This window comes from Artibeus jamaicensis, unplaced genomic scaffold (genome assembly GCF_021234435.1).
Source record: "Artibeus jamaicensis isolate MK-2021 breed Jamaican fruit bat unplaced genomic scaffold, CSHL_Jam_final contig_585, whole genome shotgun sequence".
Classification (NCBI taxonomy): domain Eukaryota; kingdom Metazoa; phylum Chordata; class Mammalia; order Chiroptera; family Phyllostomidae; genus Artibeus; species Artibeus jamaicensis.
In genome coordinates this window covers 4,189,002-4,204,862 of record NW_026521894.1, presented here as the reverse complement: position 1 = coordinate 4,204,862, position 15,861 = coordinate 4,189,002, and the positions used below count along the sequence as shown (strand labels likewise).

The window sequence follows — 15,861 nt, the reverse complement described above, 5'->3', positions numbered from 1 at the left end:
CCTGTTTCTTCTTTTTACAAGATCATGGCTTTCCATGGCTTTATTCATTTGTCTATTTGTTCCAATGTACAGAGGCCTAACATGTGCAAGGTACAGTAATCTCTTCGAAATCCGTATGTTGGCAGCTCCTTTAATGCAGTCCTAACCTGCAGTTCCCGGGCTTGGGAAGAGAGGTGATTGCTGGTGCTGGAGGAAGGGTCATGACTTTGGGGAGAATGAAGAAAACAGTGAGGGACAATCGAGAAAGGTATCCTCTTTCCTCCTGCCAACAAACACCAAGACGCCAGACCACTACTGGGCCTGGAGCATCACAGACCCGCACCCCAGGATTTCTTTACAGCAAGCAGGGGACCCCAGGTGGGAACTCTAGGAGGCTGACACGCCCAGGAAGAGTAGAAGGACCTGCATGCAAAGGTCGGGACCTTCCCGCTAGAAAGCTGTTCCGAGAGAAGCACCGCAGGGCTTCGCGCGACCCTCCCCTCCAAGGGGCGCCCGCCCGGCCACGCCCCCGCCGCGCCCGCACACCTACTCAGTCCGGGGCTCCGCGCTGCCCGCTTCCCGGCTGCTCAGCAGCTCCCGCAGCTTGTCAGCAGCCCAGCCTGTATCTCCGCCACTGCTCCCGCTTCCCTTTAGGCGCTGCCGAGCCCCTCGACTCGCCATGGCCAACGTGGAAGAAAAAAAGCTAGAGTTCTGCACCCTACAAATACGTGAGAAGAGAGACTGCTTTGGCTGGCAAACGGTGTCCGCGGAGGGACAAAAGACCTGGACATGCGCAGAAAAGACTAAATTATGGCGTTATGGGGTCAAACGGGGCAAATCCCTGAGTAGAAAAGAAATAGGACCTGAGACTACTCTTTACTATCACAGCTATTCCTTCTACATACTTGTAACTGTGGCCTTTCCTCCCTCCAGCTCTTCCTTCATTTTTCAGCATTCTCCACAATCCTACAAAAACCATTCTTCAACTCCCCGTTTAAAAGAAAGCACCAGTAGAAAGCAGTAAACTCTACAAGGTGAGTACGTGGAGATATTCGGTTAAAAATCATAGCACTGCTGTTTACCAAGGGGTAAATCCTTAAAAGGTCACTGACCACTTGCCCTGCCTGTATTTTGTTAGGAATAGTAAGGAGAGCCCGTAGCTAATTAACTGCTTTGGTGAGACACAGCTGTAATGGCAGAATACAGAGTGAGGGGGAAAAAGGTGAAAGAAATTCAATCCAGCATATTCACTCAGACACCCATGGCCTCTGTTGCCATTATGGCATTATGGTAAGCATTTTAACAGATTTTATCCTTTTAAAATTTAATACTCATTAAACAACCTTGTTATATTGAGAAGGAAACTGAGGCCCAAGGTCGAATAGCTAGGAAATGGTGCAGCCATATTCCAATCCAGGTCCAATTCAACCTAGGAGCCATATTCCAACTCAGGACTTAATACAAAGTCCATGCTCATCCAACCAGATCAAGAGAAAGCCCCTGGTTTCATACACACATTTTTACACAGGCATCTTCATGATATCATGCCTGTGATTCTCAGGAGTCATTCACCTGCTCCTGACATTCTCCCTACTCCCCCAGTCACAGCTCTACCCCACACTATGAAACTCTGTACCAGTAACTGTAACAAGTTTATAGGGGGACCTCTAATATTGACAGAGTCCCAGGTTATGATTTCATACTAAAAATTCCCAAGTATTGAAAATGGCAGTTGATCATATTGCTCAATTTCCACACGCAATTATTACTTACCAGGTTCAGATATCCCAGCCTAGCTCTATCTCATACATCCATCTCTTTTTCAGTTCAAATTCAGGCCCCTCTCTTTCTACTGAGGACGACTATGATAGCATCCTTACAGGGATCTCCCATCTCAAGTTCATCCTGTGCAACATTGTCCAATTAATTTTCAAAAGCACTACTCTTGTGTCCCTTCCTTGGTTAAACATCACAATTTTCCTATGCCTGTCAAAGTACAAACTACTTATTTTAGCAATCAGTCTTTCATGAACTAACTCCAGTCCCACCTACTTTTCTAATCTTCTACTACCTGCCTATACACATTTTACATTCTAATTAACTAGCTTGAAAAGTATCCTAAATACTCCATTAGCTATACCTCTGCTCAAGTATGCCCTCTGTGTGGAATGCATGGCCTCCCTGCCTAACAAGCCTCCCATGACACCCCTGCCCTTGTTTTAAGATCCAGCTCAAATGCTGCCTCAGTCATCTACCAGGCACTAATGGGGATGGAAGAAAGTTATAAATCGCTTACCTGCCTTTAATGAGCTTGCAGTCTACCTGGAGATCTAAGCAATACATGTCTGCATATGAGATTCCTTGATGTCCTATGCCAGTTTTCGCATTTGCTAATGACTCTATTATTCCAGTTGCTCAGGTCAAAAACCTAGGGATCCTGCTTGATTCCTTTATTTCTCTAACTCTACACCCTCCACCCATGCACGTTTAATTCATCAGCAAATCCTCCTAATAACTATCCAGTCCAACAACTTCATACACACTGGCCTAGGGTCACCATGAGACACATTTGCACTATAATAGCCTCCTAATTTGTTTCTCTGCTTCCATTTCTTGACTTTCTATTTATGTTCTTCTCCAAATATAAGAATAAATAAGACAGTTATTTCCTTCACAGTTTATAATTCCAATTGGTGAAGCCTAACTTAATTAACAGAAACATTTATTAAATCACATCGAGTACCCCATTCTCCAGAGTCCTGAGCTGAGCCAATCTCCTCCTAGTGTTCCTTACAGATGTTTACAATATAAGTCCCCCATATCTAGGGGAGCAAATTTTAGAGTTAATCACAGTTGGGGGATTACTGTTGAAGACTAAGTAAAGAGAAGTAACAAAGTGGCAGAAGGAACCTGGGCTGTAGAGTCCGATGGATCCAAGTATGAACTCTAAATCTGACACTTATTAGTTCCGACTTTAATAAAGAGTAGTCAACAACTGATTAAAAATGATGATGATGATACCAATATTAATTATGGAGCACTTGCAACTTACCCAAACTAATAAATATCTAAAAATCATTCTTGTAAATAGATTTGAGAAGAGAAATTGACAGTAAGAAAAATATGTATATATATAAAATACTGTCCAGAAGGTATCCAACCATGTAAAATGAAAAATAATTTATTGCAGAAGGTACAAGATACAAGACACATTGTATATAGGACAACAACACCTCAGGCCCCTCAAAACAGGCACTTTGGGACCTCACATAATTCTCCCAATCACCATCAGCTGCTCTGTCCTATTTTCCTGAATCTCAGTGATGGTCTGAAATCTCTGCCCTTTCAAAGGGTGATTTTAGTTTTGGGAAAAGCCACAAGTCACAGGGCATGAAGTCTTGGCTGCAGGGGAGCCGAGTCACCTGGGTGATTTGATGTCTCACCAAAAAACTCTACACAAGACCTGAGTGGGTATGTTGTGATGATAAAGCTGCCAATCACCAGCTGCCCATAACTGCAGCCTTCTGAATCATCCAAATGGTTTCCACAGAGGAATAGTCAAGCTTAATGCAAAATCTGATGCAGGTTCATTGCTATGCTCACTCAGTCATTTGGAATGCAACAATCACACAGTACATGTGTGACTCAATGGCATCTACCACTCCCACTGATTATGGTGAAGTTGTCATTGTTCACGGACTCTCAGTTATAAATTGTTCTTTTATCCCACACTCATGAGGATCACATTGAGAAATAAATTTACTAAACTACCGAGGTGTCACATGTAGTCGTTGTTGAATCTCTTTCCTAAACTGGGACTGCATTGATGCTACCTGCTGTCGGGTAAGGGCCTTGTCACAAGCCTTGTAGGTCAGTCTATAGCAGAGACTGACCTGTTCAGTCTCAGGATGCTGAAAACGACTAAGGAATTGTATGGATATGACAGTGTCCTGGGACACTGCTCGGGCCACAGTGTGAAACTCTAGTTCATCAAATCCTTTCCTCTCATCTAACCAAAAACTAATATCATGCACATAGCTTGGAGGATATAGAGAATAGCTTTTAAAGGGTTCTATTTTTCCAGGGACAAAATTCTTCAGGAAACGTTTATCAAAGGTCCACAACATCCTCCAGTCAGAGATACCCCAGACAAGCATGGCTAATAGGTCCAAGTTTATTGACACAAACACAAAACTCTGGTCCTCATGTATAATGCTTGGAACAGATGTGGTAACAGACCCAATAATCAGATCCTTGGCACAATCTAGGCCAAAATTATGAGACTTCACATCAATTATATAATCTTTCCCATTTGGTTGAAAGATGAATTCCACTGAATTGCTCTGTTTGGAGCCCTCCGGCAATGTCTGAGTCAGAAGGCTATCTAGAATGCCCTTCAGGTGGTCCAGTAGGGACTGAAGACAGTCATCCTTTAGATTTTGATTAAACCCAAGGATAAATAAAGTTTCATGAAATGCTTGCATTGTGAAAGGCGAGATGTGGCACTTCCGAAAGACAGGTCCACTGAGGATGTGTAAAGAACCTGGGAGGAAGTCTGGTGCTTGGATGACAGCCTGAACATGAACTAGGAGAGAAGGTCTAAGCCAGATCTTGGCTTGGTCATAGATTCCTTCATGAACTTCTTCCTTACCAACTCTTCCAGGGCTCCTGGAAAGGCTAAGTTCTGAAAATGACACTAGAAAGTCCTCCATGTCTTGTGGTGTCCCACCTGTCAGGGACTCAGAATTTGAGTTCTCCTCGAGGGGATTAATCCAAAAGGCAGCTGATAGAATGTCACAGTTCCAGGAAGTGAGAACTCTGGTTTCTCTCTCTGGCAGCAAAGGGAAGGAACACATCAGCCTTTTTAGAGGGAAAGCTTTGCCCAATTCAGCAATGAGTTTGTCATTGATGGTTTTGATAGGATGACGGGAAGATGCTTCTAGGAAACCCCTGTTTAAACACAAAAACAAAATAACCTTTTTAATTTCAATAATTATAATGTAGTTAGAATTAAAAGTACACATAACTGAATAGAAAAGAATTATCCCTAAGTTGATCCTGAAAAAAAAACAAATTGTCCACCAAAAACAGAGATATCATGTGTTTCAGAACTCTAACAACCACCATCCCTACAACATACCAGAAAAATTTTAATTCTAAAGAGGATTATATAGGCCAGGCTGACAAGTATGCGAAGTACCAACATCATTAACAGTACATGTAACAATATATATGGTTGCCATCAAGCCAATCAGGATACAGCTAGAGATAGAAGTGATTTCTAGTAAAATATCAGTTACCTATTCAACTTTCCTACAAGTGCTTCTGGTTCTGGAAAGGAAAACCACTGGCCACCCAGTCTGATCCTGAAGATTCTTGGTTGCAAACCTTCAAAGGGTAAGCTCCGAGTGAAGACGTGGTTCAAAGCACCTTCTACATGAAAGGATTTATTTTGACTCCTGGCAAAATAGACACCAAATGTGAAGTCTGTGATTATTAAATAAAGTCTTCCTGAGACTGATCAGGAAATTAGCAAGGAAAAAGTTTGCCTATGAGATTTTTTTTTATCATTAGAGATGAAAAGGCTTAGATTTCTGTTATTACTTACCTATATCCAGTGCACTTGTACCCTGGCACAGCCTCACAGCTAAAGGAATGCACATCACTTAAAATGAATCCTCCAAGAGCTGCCATGGCAACCACTTGCCAACTGTTGTGCCATTCTCTTGTGGGATTATCAGCAGGAGTCCCACCTTGTCCTCTGCACAATGCCACATGTACTTCTCCTTCCTCTGCAAGAACATCTGCACAGCTAATGGGAGGGTGGGGGAGGACACCAGCCATTTATCAGAAACAAATAGAAATTATCACAGGAGTTAGATATATAAAGATGGTTTGGCTATCAAATAATTGACACCCAATCATACCCATTGGCAAAGGTCTGTTAGACTTCAAACATGCAAGAAAGTAGCTAGAATTAAGTAAGAATGTAAATTTAATGTTCAGCTCATAACTGACACTAGCAGCTGACCATGGTATGATCCACCTTGGTATCTGCAATGTTCACCTACATATCATAGAATGGTCAATGTCTGCAAAATTCCTATACAAGATTCACTGATCAGGCTATTCTTCCCTGTGGAGGGAGTTGTTCTTTTTACTCCCCTCCTGCCTGTTAAAATTCTATACTTCAAATGTTAATTTAAAATACTGCCTCTGTGAAAAGTTTGTTAACCATGACCTAAAGAGACCTCTGATTGTATCACATGTTTTGGTATAATAGTGTAGAGCAGAGATTTTCCACCTTTTTCATCTCATGGCACACATAAACTAATTACTAAAATTCTGTGGCATGCCAAAATATTTTTTGCTAATCTGACAAAAGTAGGTATAATTTTGCTTAATTCACATCTGATGGCTACTGTTGTGTTGGCTGATGTCATTTTTTTATTTGACAGTCTAAAGGACAAGAGGTCAGTGCTCCAGAATAAATAGTGAAGTATTGCATATTTTAAAAATTCTTCTGGCACACCAGTTGAAAATTGCTGGTCTAAAGCACTGTGGTAAATTTGAGATAATTTTATGAGGTACTTAATATAAATACCTTCAGTTTATAGATGAGGAAGCAAAAAAGGAGTAAGTAAGCTCACCTGAAATCAGGCAACTATTAAGTAATAGGTGTGGATTTGAATCTAGGCAGTTTGGCTCCTAAATCCATGCTCTTCACCATTAGACTATACGGGCTACCATTATTATGCATTATTAAAAATAGGTGATCATCCCTTTACATGCCAAAAAGCACGTTATTTGTACTTTTATTTAGTATTTGAGGTTATACGTCTGACTTTCCAACGAGACTGTGTGTTCTTTTGGAGCTTTATATTCCCTCTAAACTTATCATAGTAATTTACACACATATGTCTAATTTCCCAAACTAAAATGTTTTAGTGCATTATGTAGTGAACATCTTAAATATTTCAGTTGTGAGTGCTCTTCTTTCCTCACCTCTGGAAAAACTTGGCAAGCAGTTCCCTGTTCTTAGCTACTCCAGCTTTGCGTCCACAGTGCGGAAAGTTAAAACAAATTTGATCGAACTCCCTGTCGTGCATTTCAAAAGCATCTGCCAGCTGGGTACAGTCCACACCAAAACGTATCTTGGTACCTGAAATATATACAGGAGGATGTCTTAACAGGGAACCAGAGAAAACCCTTCCCTAACCTGGACCGTGCGAAACAACCCCGGTCTAGGCACGGAGCGCGCTTCGGGTAAAGGTTCGAGGAATGTTCAAAAGCAATACCCACGTTACTTGAATCCCCAAGTTCCCACCCTTTCTACTAGGGAATGCGCCAGGCCCTGGGCGGGGCTTCGAAGAGGGGTCGGCCTAGCTACCTCGCTCACGAAGGCGACGCAGATTCTCCCCGGCCACGGGATCCCGGGCCACCTCGGCTGGGAGCTGGAGGCAGGTGGCGGTTAGACTCGAGCTGGGATCCAGGGTCTCGCTTAATGCGGCGGCGAAGGAGAAATTTCCCTCCCCAACCAATAGGAGGCGCCGAGGGGCCATGGCCCCAACGAGCTCCCTGCTCGGGTTCCACTAGGAAGCGCTAGTTTTTGACGTCACTTCCTCTTGCTGCTCCCGCCTCAGCCAGCGCTTGTTGATGACGCAACATAGCGCTTGGACGCGTTGACAACCTAGTACAACAACAGCCAGGGAGGAAAATAGCAATGAGTAAAACGCGAGACACCGACCGCGCCGTATGTCACCCCTCCAACACCCCTTCGGAAGTGTCAAAACAAATGCCTCTTAGCCCGAGGGTGGTCCTGAGCGACTTCATCCTACTTGCAGGAGGTCACAAGCAGTCAGTAACGCGGAGGGGCAGGCCGAGGGAGAGGCGAGTTCTGAGTGATGGAAGCGGGTCTGGGCTCAGGCCAAGGAGAAGTTAGGCCGTGTTTTGTACTTTCCTCTCATAGAGGACTTTATAAATCATCTCATCCGAAGTGGCTGTTGCCTACTGTCTCTGCTGCTCGGAATTTCTCCAGTTGGTTCTATCTCCTGCCTTTTATTTATTCAAGAAATAGTGCCTAAAATATTGAAATCCCCTTACGATACTAAAAGAAAGATGAAAAAAACCAGAGCACCTGTTATGTGCCACTGTGAGGATGGTTAGATAAATATTTAAATGAGCAAGATGGAGCTTATGGTTTCACTGAGCTTGTAGTCCGGCGAAGGATGCACAGCAGCAAGGGCAATTCTGATATAATGCGATGTCATGCTCTAAGTGGGGTAATTCAGGGTGGGGTCGTGCTGGACATGGCTCCTCCAATCCCCCATTAATGGAAGGCTGGCCCGAGGGCCCCTGGCCGGAAGGAATGTGCATTCTTTTAGAAATGGATTGTAATTCCCTCCTCCTTACCTCCTTTTGGGAGTGGCCTCTTGTCCTGCGTGACTGCTTTTTGACCTTTTCTTTTTGCACGTACACCTGCGGTAATACAGTTTAGAGTCATGTGCAAAGCACGTGACCCCTTTGGGACACCTTAAAAAAAGTCTGGAACTAAGGGAGGTGTGGTCCTGCTGCACAGATCTGCCGCCATCAGTGCTCTCTGTAATGTGAGTAATAAACGCTATGTCTGCTCCATCCAGTCGTCCTCGTGGTGTTTTCGGCTTATCGGAGGGAGCAGGCGCCCCCCCCCCCCGCCTGCCGTCGACCTTCTGTGTTATAGGCACACAGAAGAGAAATCTTACCAATTGGGGGGGGGGGGGCGGGGGGAAAAGTGAAAAATTTCCTGGAGTTGAAACTTAAGTTGGAAGCTGAGGGGGGCAAAGTACACTTTACCAGCGGGCTAAGAGGAGTGAAGGGGCAAAAGGAACAATATATGCGAAAGCATAACGGAGAAAAAGAACTGTTGAGTTTGGCTGAAATGTAGTTGGAGGGAGAGTGGGTAACACGTGAGGCTGAAAAATGAAGCAAGGGTTGGGTGATCTAGAGCATTATAAACCACTGTAACAGCCTGAACCTTATTCAGAAACAGTGGTAGATACTGAAACATTTTAAATTTGTAGGAAAAAGACACACTTACATTTTCATTTTTGAAAGTCCTGCTTTTTTGTGGAGGAGGACTCAAGAAGAACTAGGTTGATGGCAGGGAGATCCTATAGGAGGCCACAACAGTAATAGCATCCAGGGCTGATAGTGGCTGAATTGGAACTTGGCAGTGGAGTGGAGAGTAGTGGGCTGATTCAAAAATCAACAAGATTTAGTGATTGGATGGGTGTAAAGTGTTGAAAGAGAAATTAGTGTCAAAGATAAGCCCCAGGTTCCAGGAGTAGACAACAGAGTGGATGGTGGTATCCATCCTACAGCCCCAGGAGAGTATGGCCTTGGTCTGCAGTTTGAATACTAAGCCTGTTGGACTTTGGGGCCAGCTACTCTTCAGTCATCAAGCTGTTTGTTGACATCAGTGCATGCCTCTATCTTCACAAAGGCAGATGGTGTGAGGACAGTTACCTTTAAACCTACAGTATTAGTTTGGTCCCTACCTGTGGAAAGGTGGGTGAGTGGTGACTCCCAAATCATGGCCACCTGGTCATGGTGATTTGGGTGATGTACATTTCTTTCTTTACTTGGAGAACTCAGAGGGCCAGATTTGGTGACATCTCTTCTTTTAAAGGACATGGACCAGAAGTGGAAGGCTTTCTGTCACTTTCCTATAGAATTTACAAACAACAAAAGTTACTCAGCATCAGATTACTCTTCTTTGGGAAAGGTATTGTCCTGCTCCTAAGCCAAGAAACCACTCTTTTTAAAGTTATTATTATTTTAATCTTTACCCAAGGATATTTTTATTGATTTTAGGGTGGGGTTGGGGGGAGGAGAGAGAGAGAGACATTGATGTGAAAGAGAAACACTGGTTGCCTCCTGTATGTTCCCCAACCAGGAATCAAACTCATGACCTAGGTATGTGCCCTCACCAGGGATCAAACCTACAACATTTTTGGCATACGGGATAATGGTCCAACTGAGCCACCTGACTATGGCCAGATATTCTCATTCTCTCTCTCTCTCTCTCTCTCTCTCTCTCTCTCATCAATAATAAAAATGGGTAGGCTTTTGATTTCCTACAAAACTGAAATTCAGACACCGGTCATCCGGTATGTTCAAAGAACTGTCGGTTGAGAGGGCAGGCAGAAGGAGAAGGTGTTAGAATGAGTAAGACACAGATCCTGTCCTCGGGATTCTACAGTTTAAGGGATTCCACACATGCTTCAAGAACTCTTGACACATGGTAGAAATTATAAATACAGAAAGATAGGAACATGAAGTACTGTGTGAGACAAACAAAGGCATATGGAATAAGTGGCATTTGAACTGGGCCTAGAAGGAAAGAAACTATAATTTACTGTTCTCTAGTTTTTCAGTTCTCACTTGTCTCTATTATCTTGGTAGCAATACTCTTAGTTCTTAAATTCCCATATCTCCAAATGACCTGAACATTTAGCTAGTATGTAGTATTGGGGGTACTAAAGTTTTTTCTATCTTTTCGAGGAAGACCATTTGATTTTTACAGTCATTCATTGCTGCTGAATGAGAGGGTAGCTCAAAGGACTTGTGGACCTGGAGAAAAGGACACAGAATGACAACAATTAATTTGTGAGGAAAGTCTAGATTATTAGTAAGGTGTGCTTGTATTGTACTTGGCCAAGGATAAAAAAGGGATGTCTTTTCTGCTCTCTGATTTGTGTAACAAGCTTATCTGTTCTCACCTTTTCCCAGACACAGTTCCTCACCTGTTTCCTTACAAACCCACACTATGGCAGCCTCATTAATGCAGATGGCCATGCTGAAGTGTGGACAGATTGGAATGATATGTCCAAGTTTTTCCAGTATGGATGGAGATGCACCACTAATGAGAATGCCTATTCAAACCATACCCTGATGGGCAACTGGAACCAGGAAAGATATGACCTGAGGAATATCGTGCAGCCCAAACCTTTGCCTTCCCAGGTGATCTTAAATTTTCTCTGTTTCCTTCTGTTAGCAAAACAAATACCAGTGGGCATGTGAAAGACAGTCATCTGATAACTTCTAATGCTGAAATCTCTCATGCTTCTGTTCAATGAAGTGGTTTGGGGAGAGCGGCAGTTCCTTAGCTGGAATATTTATTCCACTTTACTATCAAATTAAATGTCATAATATTGTAAGGTAATAAAAAGATGGGTAATACTCTTTCTCTTGCTTCGGTGTGAACTTTATTCACCTATAAAAATATATAATGTCTTCTGACTCAGCCTAGCTCTTCCCCAGTCCTTGCCCTTGTAGCTCTCCTAATCAAACAAACATTCAAAGATTATGAAAGTTGGTAGGATATAGAGTAATGAAATATAGACCTGTAGTTAATCTAAAATATGATAGAGACTGCTAGAATTCATGTCACTGTGTCCTTTATTTCCCAGTATTGGTTATAGACTCCTATGTTTTTAACCTATTACTTTTTCTTTCCAGTTTGGACACTATTTTGAAACAACATATGATACCAGCTACAATATAAAAATGCCACTTTCAACCCATAGTAGGTGGACTATTCTTTTTAATTCTTATAATCTGGGGGTCTAATTCAGGGCCTGGAATGTAGAAGGAACTCAAATAAAAGTAAACTGAATAAGTGAATAAATGAATGAATGAGTGAATGAATAATGTCTCTCTCTTCTGAATTTGTCAGGACTCACTCTAGATTTCCTTTGAAGTAGAAGTGAAATTGGTTGCTACAACTCCTTGCTATTGACTGATTTCACTTGTGTTTCCCTCTCTTTTCTTTTCTCTTAGGATTTAAGCGAGAGCCTCACTGGTTCCCAGGACATCAACCTGAGCTGGATCCTCCTCGATACAAATGCACAGAGAAGTCAACTTATATGAGTAGCTATTCAAAACCTCAAATTGGACATCACTCTGCATGTGTGTGTAGTCATAATAACTGCCCATTTCAGGGTCTAGGATTCTAAGGAAAAATAAGAAGCTTCCTTTTTCCACAGAATACAAGGGGGAACATGTTTTAAGCAAACCTAAGAATTTGGCAAACTATGGCATAGTTTCACTCTCTGAATAAAGCACAGAAAATGTTCTCTACCCTCTTTTAGCTAAGTTTTGGATGTCAAATTTTTGTTCGTTTGTTTGTTTTTGTTTTATTGATTATGCCATTACAGTTGTTCTATTCCCCCCTTCCTTCCCCTCCACCCTGCACCCCCTGCCCCCACCATTCCCCCCCTTTAGTTTATGTCCATGTGTCACACTTATAAGTTCTTTAGCTTCTACATTTCCTATACTACTCTTGCCCTCCCCCTGTTTATTTTCTACCTACCATCTATGCTACTTATTCTCTGTACCTTCTCCCGCCTTCTCCTCCTCCCACTCCCCTGTTGCTAACCCTCCATGAGATCTTCATTTCTATGGTTCACTCCTGATCTAGCTGTCCTCTTAGTTTGCTTTTGTTTTAGGTGTGGTTGTTAATAACTGTGAATTTGTTGTCCTTTCACTGTTCATATTTTTTATCTTCTTTTTCTTAGATAAGTCCCTTTAACATTTCATATAATAAGGGCTTGGTGATGATGAACTCCTTGAATTTGATCTTATCTGAGAAGCACTTTATCTGTCTTTCCATTCTAAGTGAAAGTTTTGCTGGATAGAGCAATCTTGGTTGTAGGTTTTTGGATTTCATGACTTGGAATACTTCTTTCCAGCCCCTTCTTGCCTGTAAGGTCTCTTTTGAGAAATCAGCTGACAGTCTGATGGGAACTCCTTTGTAGGTGACTGTCCCCTTAGCTCTTGCTGCTTCTAGAATTCTCTCCTTCATTTTAATCTTGGCTAATGTAATTGTGATGTGCCTTAGTGTGTTTCTTCTTGGGTCCAACTTCTTTGGGACTCTCTGAGCTTCCTGGATTTCCTGGAATTCTATTTCCTTTGCCAGACTGGGGAAGTTCTCCTTTATTATTTGTTCAAATAAGTTTTCCACTGGTGGTTGTTCCTTTCCCCCTTCTGGTACCCCTATAATTCAGATGTTGGAAAGTTTAAAGATGTCCTGGAGGTTCCTAAGTCTCTTCTCACTTTTTTGAATTCTTGTTTCTTCATATTTTCCTGTTTGGTCATTTTTTCCTTCCTTCTGATTCACTCCCTTGATTTGAGTCCCAGTTTCCTTTTCATCACTATAGGTTTCCTGTGCAATTCCAATCATTTCAATTAGTTTAGCCTTCATATGTTCCTCTAATTTGTGACTAAAATCAACCAGTTCTGTGAGCATCCTGATGACCAGTGTTTTGAACTGTGCATCTGAAAGTTTTGCTATTTCTTTGTTGCTTAGATTTATGGGCTCTGGGGCTTTGAGATCTTCTTGAGCCTTTTTTGGTTTGTTCGTGCCTGTTAAGTATGAGGAGGGGAGCCTTAAGTGTTCACCGGGGCTGGGCCGCCCAGTTCGCTGGGTTGTGACGCTGTATGTGGGAGCAGGGTCAGAGTGGGGAAATGGCGGCCCCCCTCTGCTGCCTCTGGCTGCTGGGGCCTGCTCCGTACCATCTCACTGCCCACTCCCTTGCTGGTCTATCTGTGCACGAATGTGCACCACAGTCAACCCGCCGCCCTGTGCCCTCACTGGGTCCGCAAGTTGTTCACTGGGTTGCTCACTGGGTCGCTCACTGAGTCCACCCATTGCAAACCCACACCTGGGATACGTGCACCTGAGTTCATCTGACCGAGTTTTCCTGTGCAACCCTGCTCTGCCGGCTGCTGGCTTCGCCGCTCTTACCGGTCAGGCCGAAGGATTTGTTGTTACCAGACTTCCGAAAAGTTCAATTTTCTGTGTTCTGGCTGTGTATTCTGTTGCTAATATTTTGTTGTCTCTAAACTTGGTTATGTGAGAAAGCACGGCATCTCTACCTATGCCTCCATCTTGGTGGAAGTCCTACTGAATGTCAAATTTAAGTCGATTACTTTTATTAGTTATTCCTTAAGGATGCTGTAGAAAGGCAATAAAAAATTATCTTTCAAATCTTCAACCAATCTGATCTTCCCTGTCTTCCATCAGAGCAAAATTTAGTAAAACTTAGGCTACATTTGGCTAGATGCTCTCTGGATATGAGTCTGATAGACATGGTCGGATAGTGTAACTTTAATGTGATCTTAATGAACATTCCTCTTAAGGACTAGAAAAAGAAAAATATTTTTTTATTTTATGAAGAATTCAAGACAGAAAAAGTAGAATATTATAATGATTTTCCATCTTTAAGTATTTATAACCAATTTTATTGGCCCTACTTTTTCTGTTTTTTTTTTTAAATTAATTTTGGAGAAGATCTCAGAACTAATATGGTTTTACCTACAAATATTTCCATTTATATTTCAAAAATATATGGCTGTCAATTTTTTACTCCTCATAAACATTACCACCGGAACCTGTTGATCAAACAAATCTGAGTTATTAAACCTATAGCAAGGAAGAACATCAACTTCTCAGAGTCTTAGTAATGATTCGAAAGTAAAATATTTGGGTAAATTATTCTCAGGAATATGGGATAAGGGATCATTTGGTTTAACTTTAAGATGGGTCTTTGTAAGTAGGAAACTCATAAGGATTGAGAAAAGGTGGTGATTAGTTTAGGGTTTGTGAACCCATAGAGGCAACAGTCTTAATTTTAGAATGGCTAAACTTAGGGAAATCCAAGATGGCTGTAAAGGAGGCAGAAGCTACACTCACCTCCTTCCAGGACCAAACTGAAATTGCAACTAAAGTATAGAACAATCAACCCAAATATTGAACTGAAGACTAGATGAAGAGAAGTCTTATAACCAAGGATTTGCAGAAGAAGCCACATCAAGACTGGTAGGAAGGTTAGGAATTACACAAAGGGCTAGACCCACTGCCATAAGCAGCAGCTGAGATTCTGAAGGGACAGCTCAGCTGCAGATTCCCCTGAGAAGCAGGGGGTTTCAACCCCAAACAAGGCTTCCCAGCCAGAGTACCAGAGCTGAAAAGAGGTGCCCATATAACATCTGGCTGTGCAAACCAGCAGGGATTCTATTTGCCAGGAAGAGGCAGGAGCCCACTAGAGACACAGGTACCCTCTTAAAGGGCCAATGCACAAAATCTTGTTCATAGCTACTCATCCTGGACTCTGGCAGAGGGAGGACAGAGGACTGGAGTTGCATGAGGAGACTCTGGGTTTTGTAGCTCAGCTGAGAGAGAGCTGAAAGGATAACCACCAGGATCCCTATGCTGAGTTCTCCTGTACTGCAGATGTCATCTTTCTTGGCTGGAGCACTCCCCTTCATATGGCATCAACCTGGGGGAAAGCAATACACCCACTCCCTGAACTTTTCACCCCACCCTGCAGAGTTTGTGCACTGCTGAGGAGTCAGGTGCCAAGGCCAGAGTATAGAGGTCTGGGCAAACTCAGAGGGTGTAGTCACTGAGTTATGTGGCTTTGGGGCAAGGGTCATTACCATCACTTTCCTGTGAAACTGCCTTGTTCCAGCCCCTAAAATCTGGCACAGACTGAGTTGGGTGGCACCTCCCACTCAAGGGAGATTCACTAGCCCCATTCTCTCGACTCCTAGTGGCCTCATCCTGCTGAGATAGGATTCCTGGCAGAACCTGTCACAGGCTGAGTAGTGTTGCTATAGGACAGGGGCTATTTTTCTCTCACACAACTGAACAATGAAGAGCCCTCTCTTCACACAACCAAATCTTGGTCTGTTTAGGTCTCCCCCTGATTACTCCCTAAGAGCCCACCATACCACAAAGGTTTGCAAGCACCCATTAGGTGGCAGCTAAACTTAGTATACCCTAAGACATTTGCTGAGTGGTATCAGACCCAGTGCTGGTACCAAGTTTGAACCTGTATT

General features: G+C 42.8%; 3 protein-coding genes across 5 annotated transcripts in view; 1 reads left to right on the top strand and 2 right to left on the bottom strand.

Moving 5' to 3' along the window:
• ALG9 (ALG9 alpha-1,2-mannosyltransferase) overlaps positions 1–740 on the bottom strand; it is a 159,350-nt gene extending 158,610 nt beyond the window's left edge. For both annotated transcript variants that reach the window (XM_037136170.2, XM_037136169.2), the window contains exon 1: positions 530–740. In XM_037136170.2, the coding sequence (XP_036992065.2) occupies positions 530–660 (131 nt within the window). In that variant the 5' untranslated portion in view covers positions 661–740. The remainder of the gene's footprint in view (positions 1–529) is intronic.
• A 2,431-nt stretch (positions 741–3,171) lies between these two features.
• FDXACB1 (ferredoxin-fold anticodon binding domain containing 1) lies at positions 3,172–8,426 on the bottom strand. Of its 2 annotated transcripts, none has more exons than XM_037136173.2 (5): positions 8,392–8,426; positions 7,370–7,669; positions 6,985–7,141; positions 5,588–5,791; positions 3,172–4,929 (listed from the first exon to the last, which is right to left on the bottom strand). In XM_037136173.2, exons 2-5 carry the CDS (start codon positions 7,539–7,541, stop codon positions 3,747–3,749), a joined length of 1,716 nt encoding a protein of 571 aa, XP_036992068.2. In that variant the 5' UTR covers positions 7,542–7,669; positions 8,392–8,426; the 3' UTR covers positions 3,172–3,746. The 2 variants fall into 2 exon arrangements, with proteins under 2 accessions (XP_036992068.2, XP_053526455.1); XM_053670480.1 differs by lacking the exon at positions 8,392–8,426 and adding an exon at positions 5,280–5,438.
• Positions 7,698–14,167, top strand: CFAP68 (cilia and flagella associated protein 68). Its single transcript, XM_053670481.1, has 4 exons — positions 7,698–7,732; positions 10,750–10,980; positions 11,479–11,545; positions 11,800–14,167. The coding sequence occupies exons 1-4, from the start codon at positions 7,703–7,705 to the stop codon at positions 11,973–11,975; spliced, it is 504 nt and encodes a 167-aa protein (XP_053526456.1). The 5' UTR covers positions 7,698–7,702; the 3' UTR covers positions 11,976–14,167.
• Positions 14,168–15,861: the final 1,694 nt, after the last annotated feature.

Coding starts and splice junctions, on each gene's coding strand:
- FDXACB1 (XM_053670480.1), bottom strand. CDS start 7,541: ATGGCCCCTCGGCGCCTCCTATTGGTTGGGGAGGGAAATTTCTCCTTC. Junction 7,142..7,369: donor GCGTCGCCTTCGTGAGCGAG/GTAGCTAGGCCG, acceptor TATATATTTCAG/GTACCAAGATACGTTTTGGT. Junction 4,930..5,279: donor CTTGTAGGAAAGTTGAATAG/GTAACTGATATT, acceptor GTGTTTAAACAG/GGGTTTCCTAGAAGCATCTT.
- CFAP68 (XM_053670481.1), top strand. CDS start 7,703: ATGAGTAAAACGCGAGACACCGACCGCGCC. Junction 10,981..11,478: donor CCAAACCTTTGCCTTCCCAG/GTGATCTTAAAT, acceptor TTTTCTTTCCAG/TTTGGACACTATTTTGAAAC. Junction 11,546..11,799: donor AATGCCACTTTCAACCCATA/GTAGGTGGACTA, acceptor CTTTTCTCTTAG/GATTTAAGCGAGAGCCTCAC.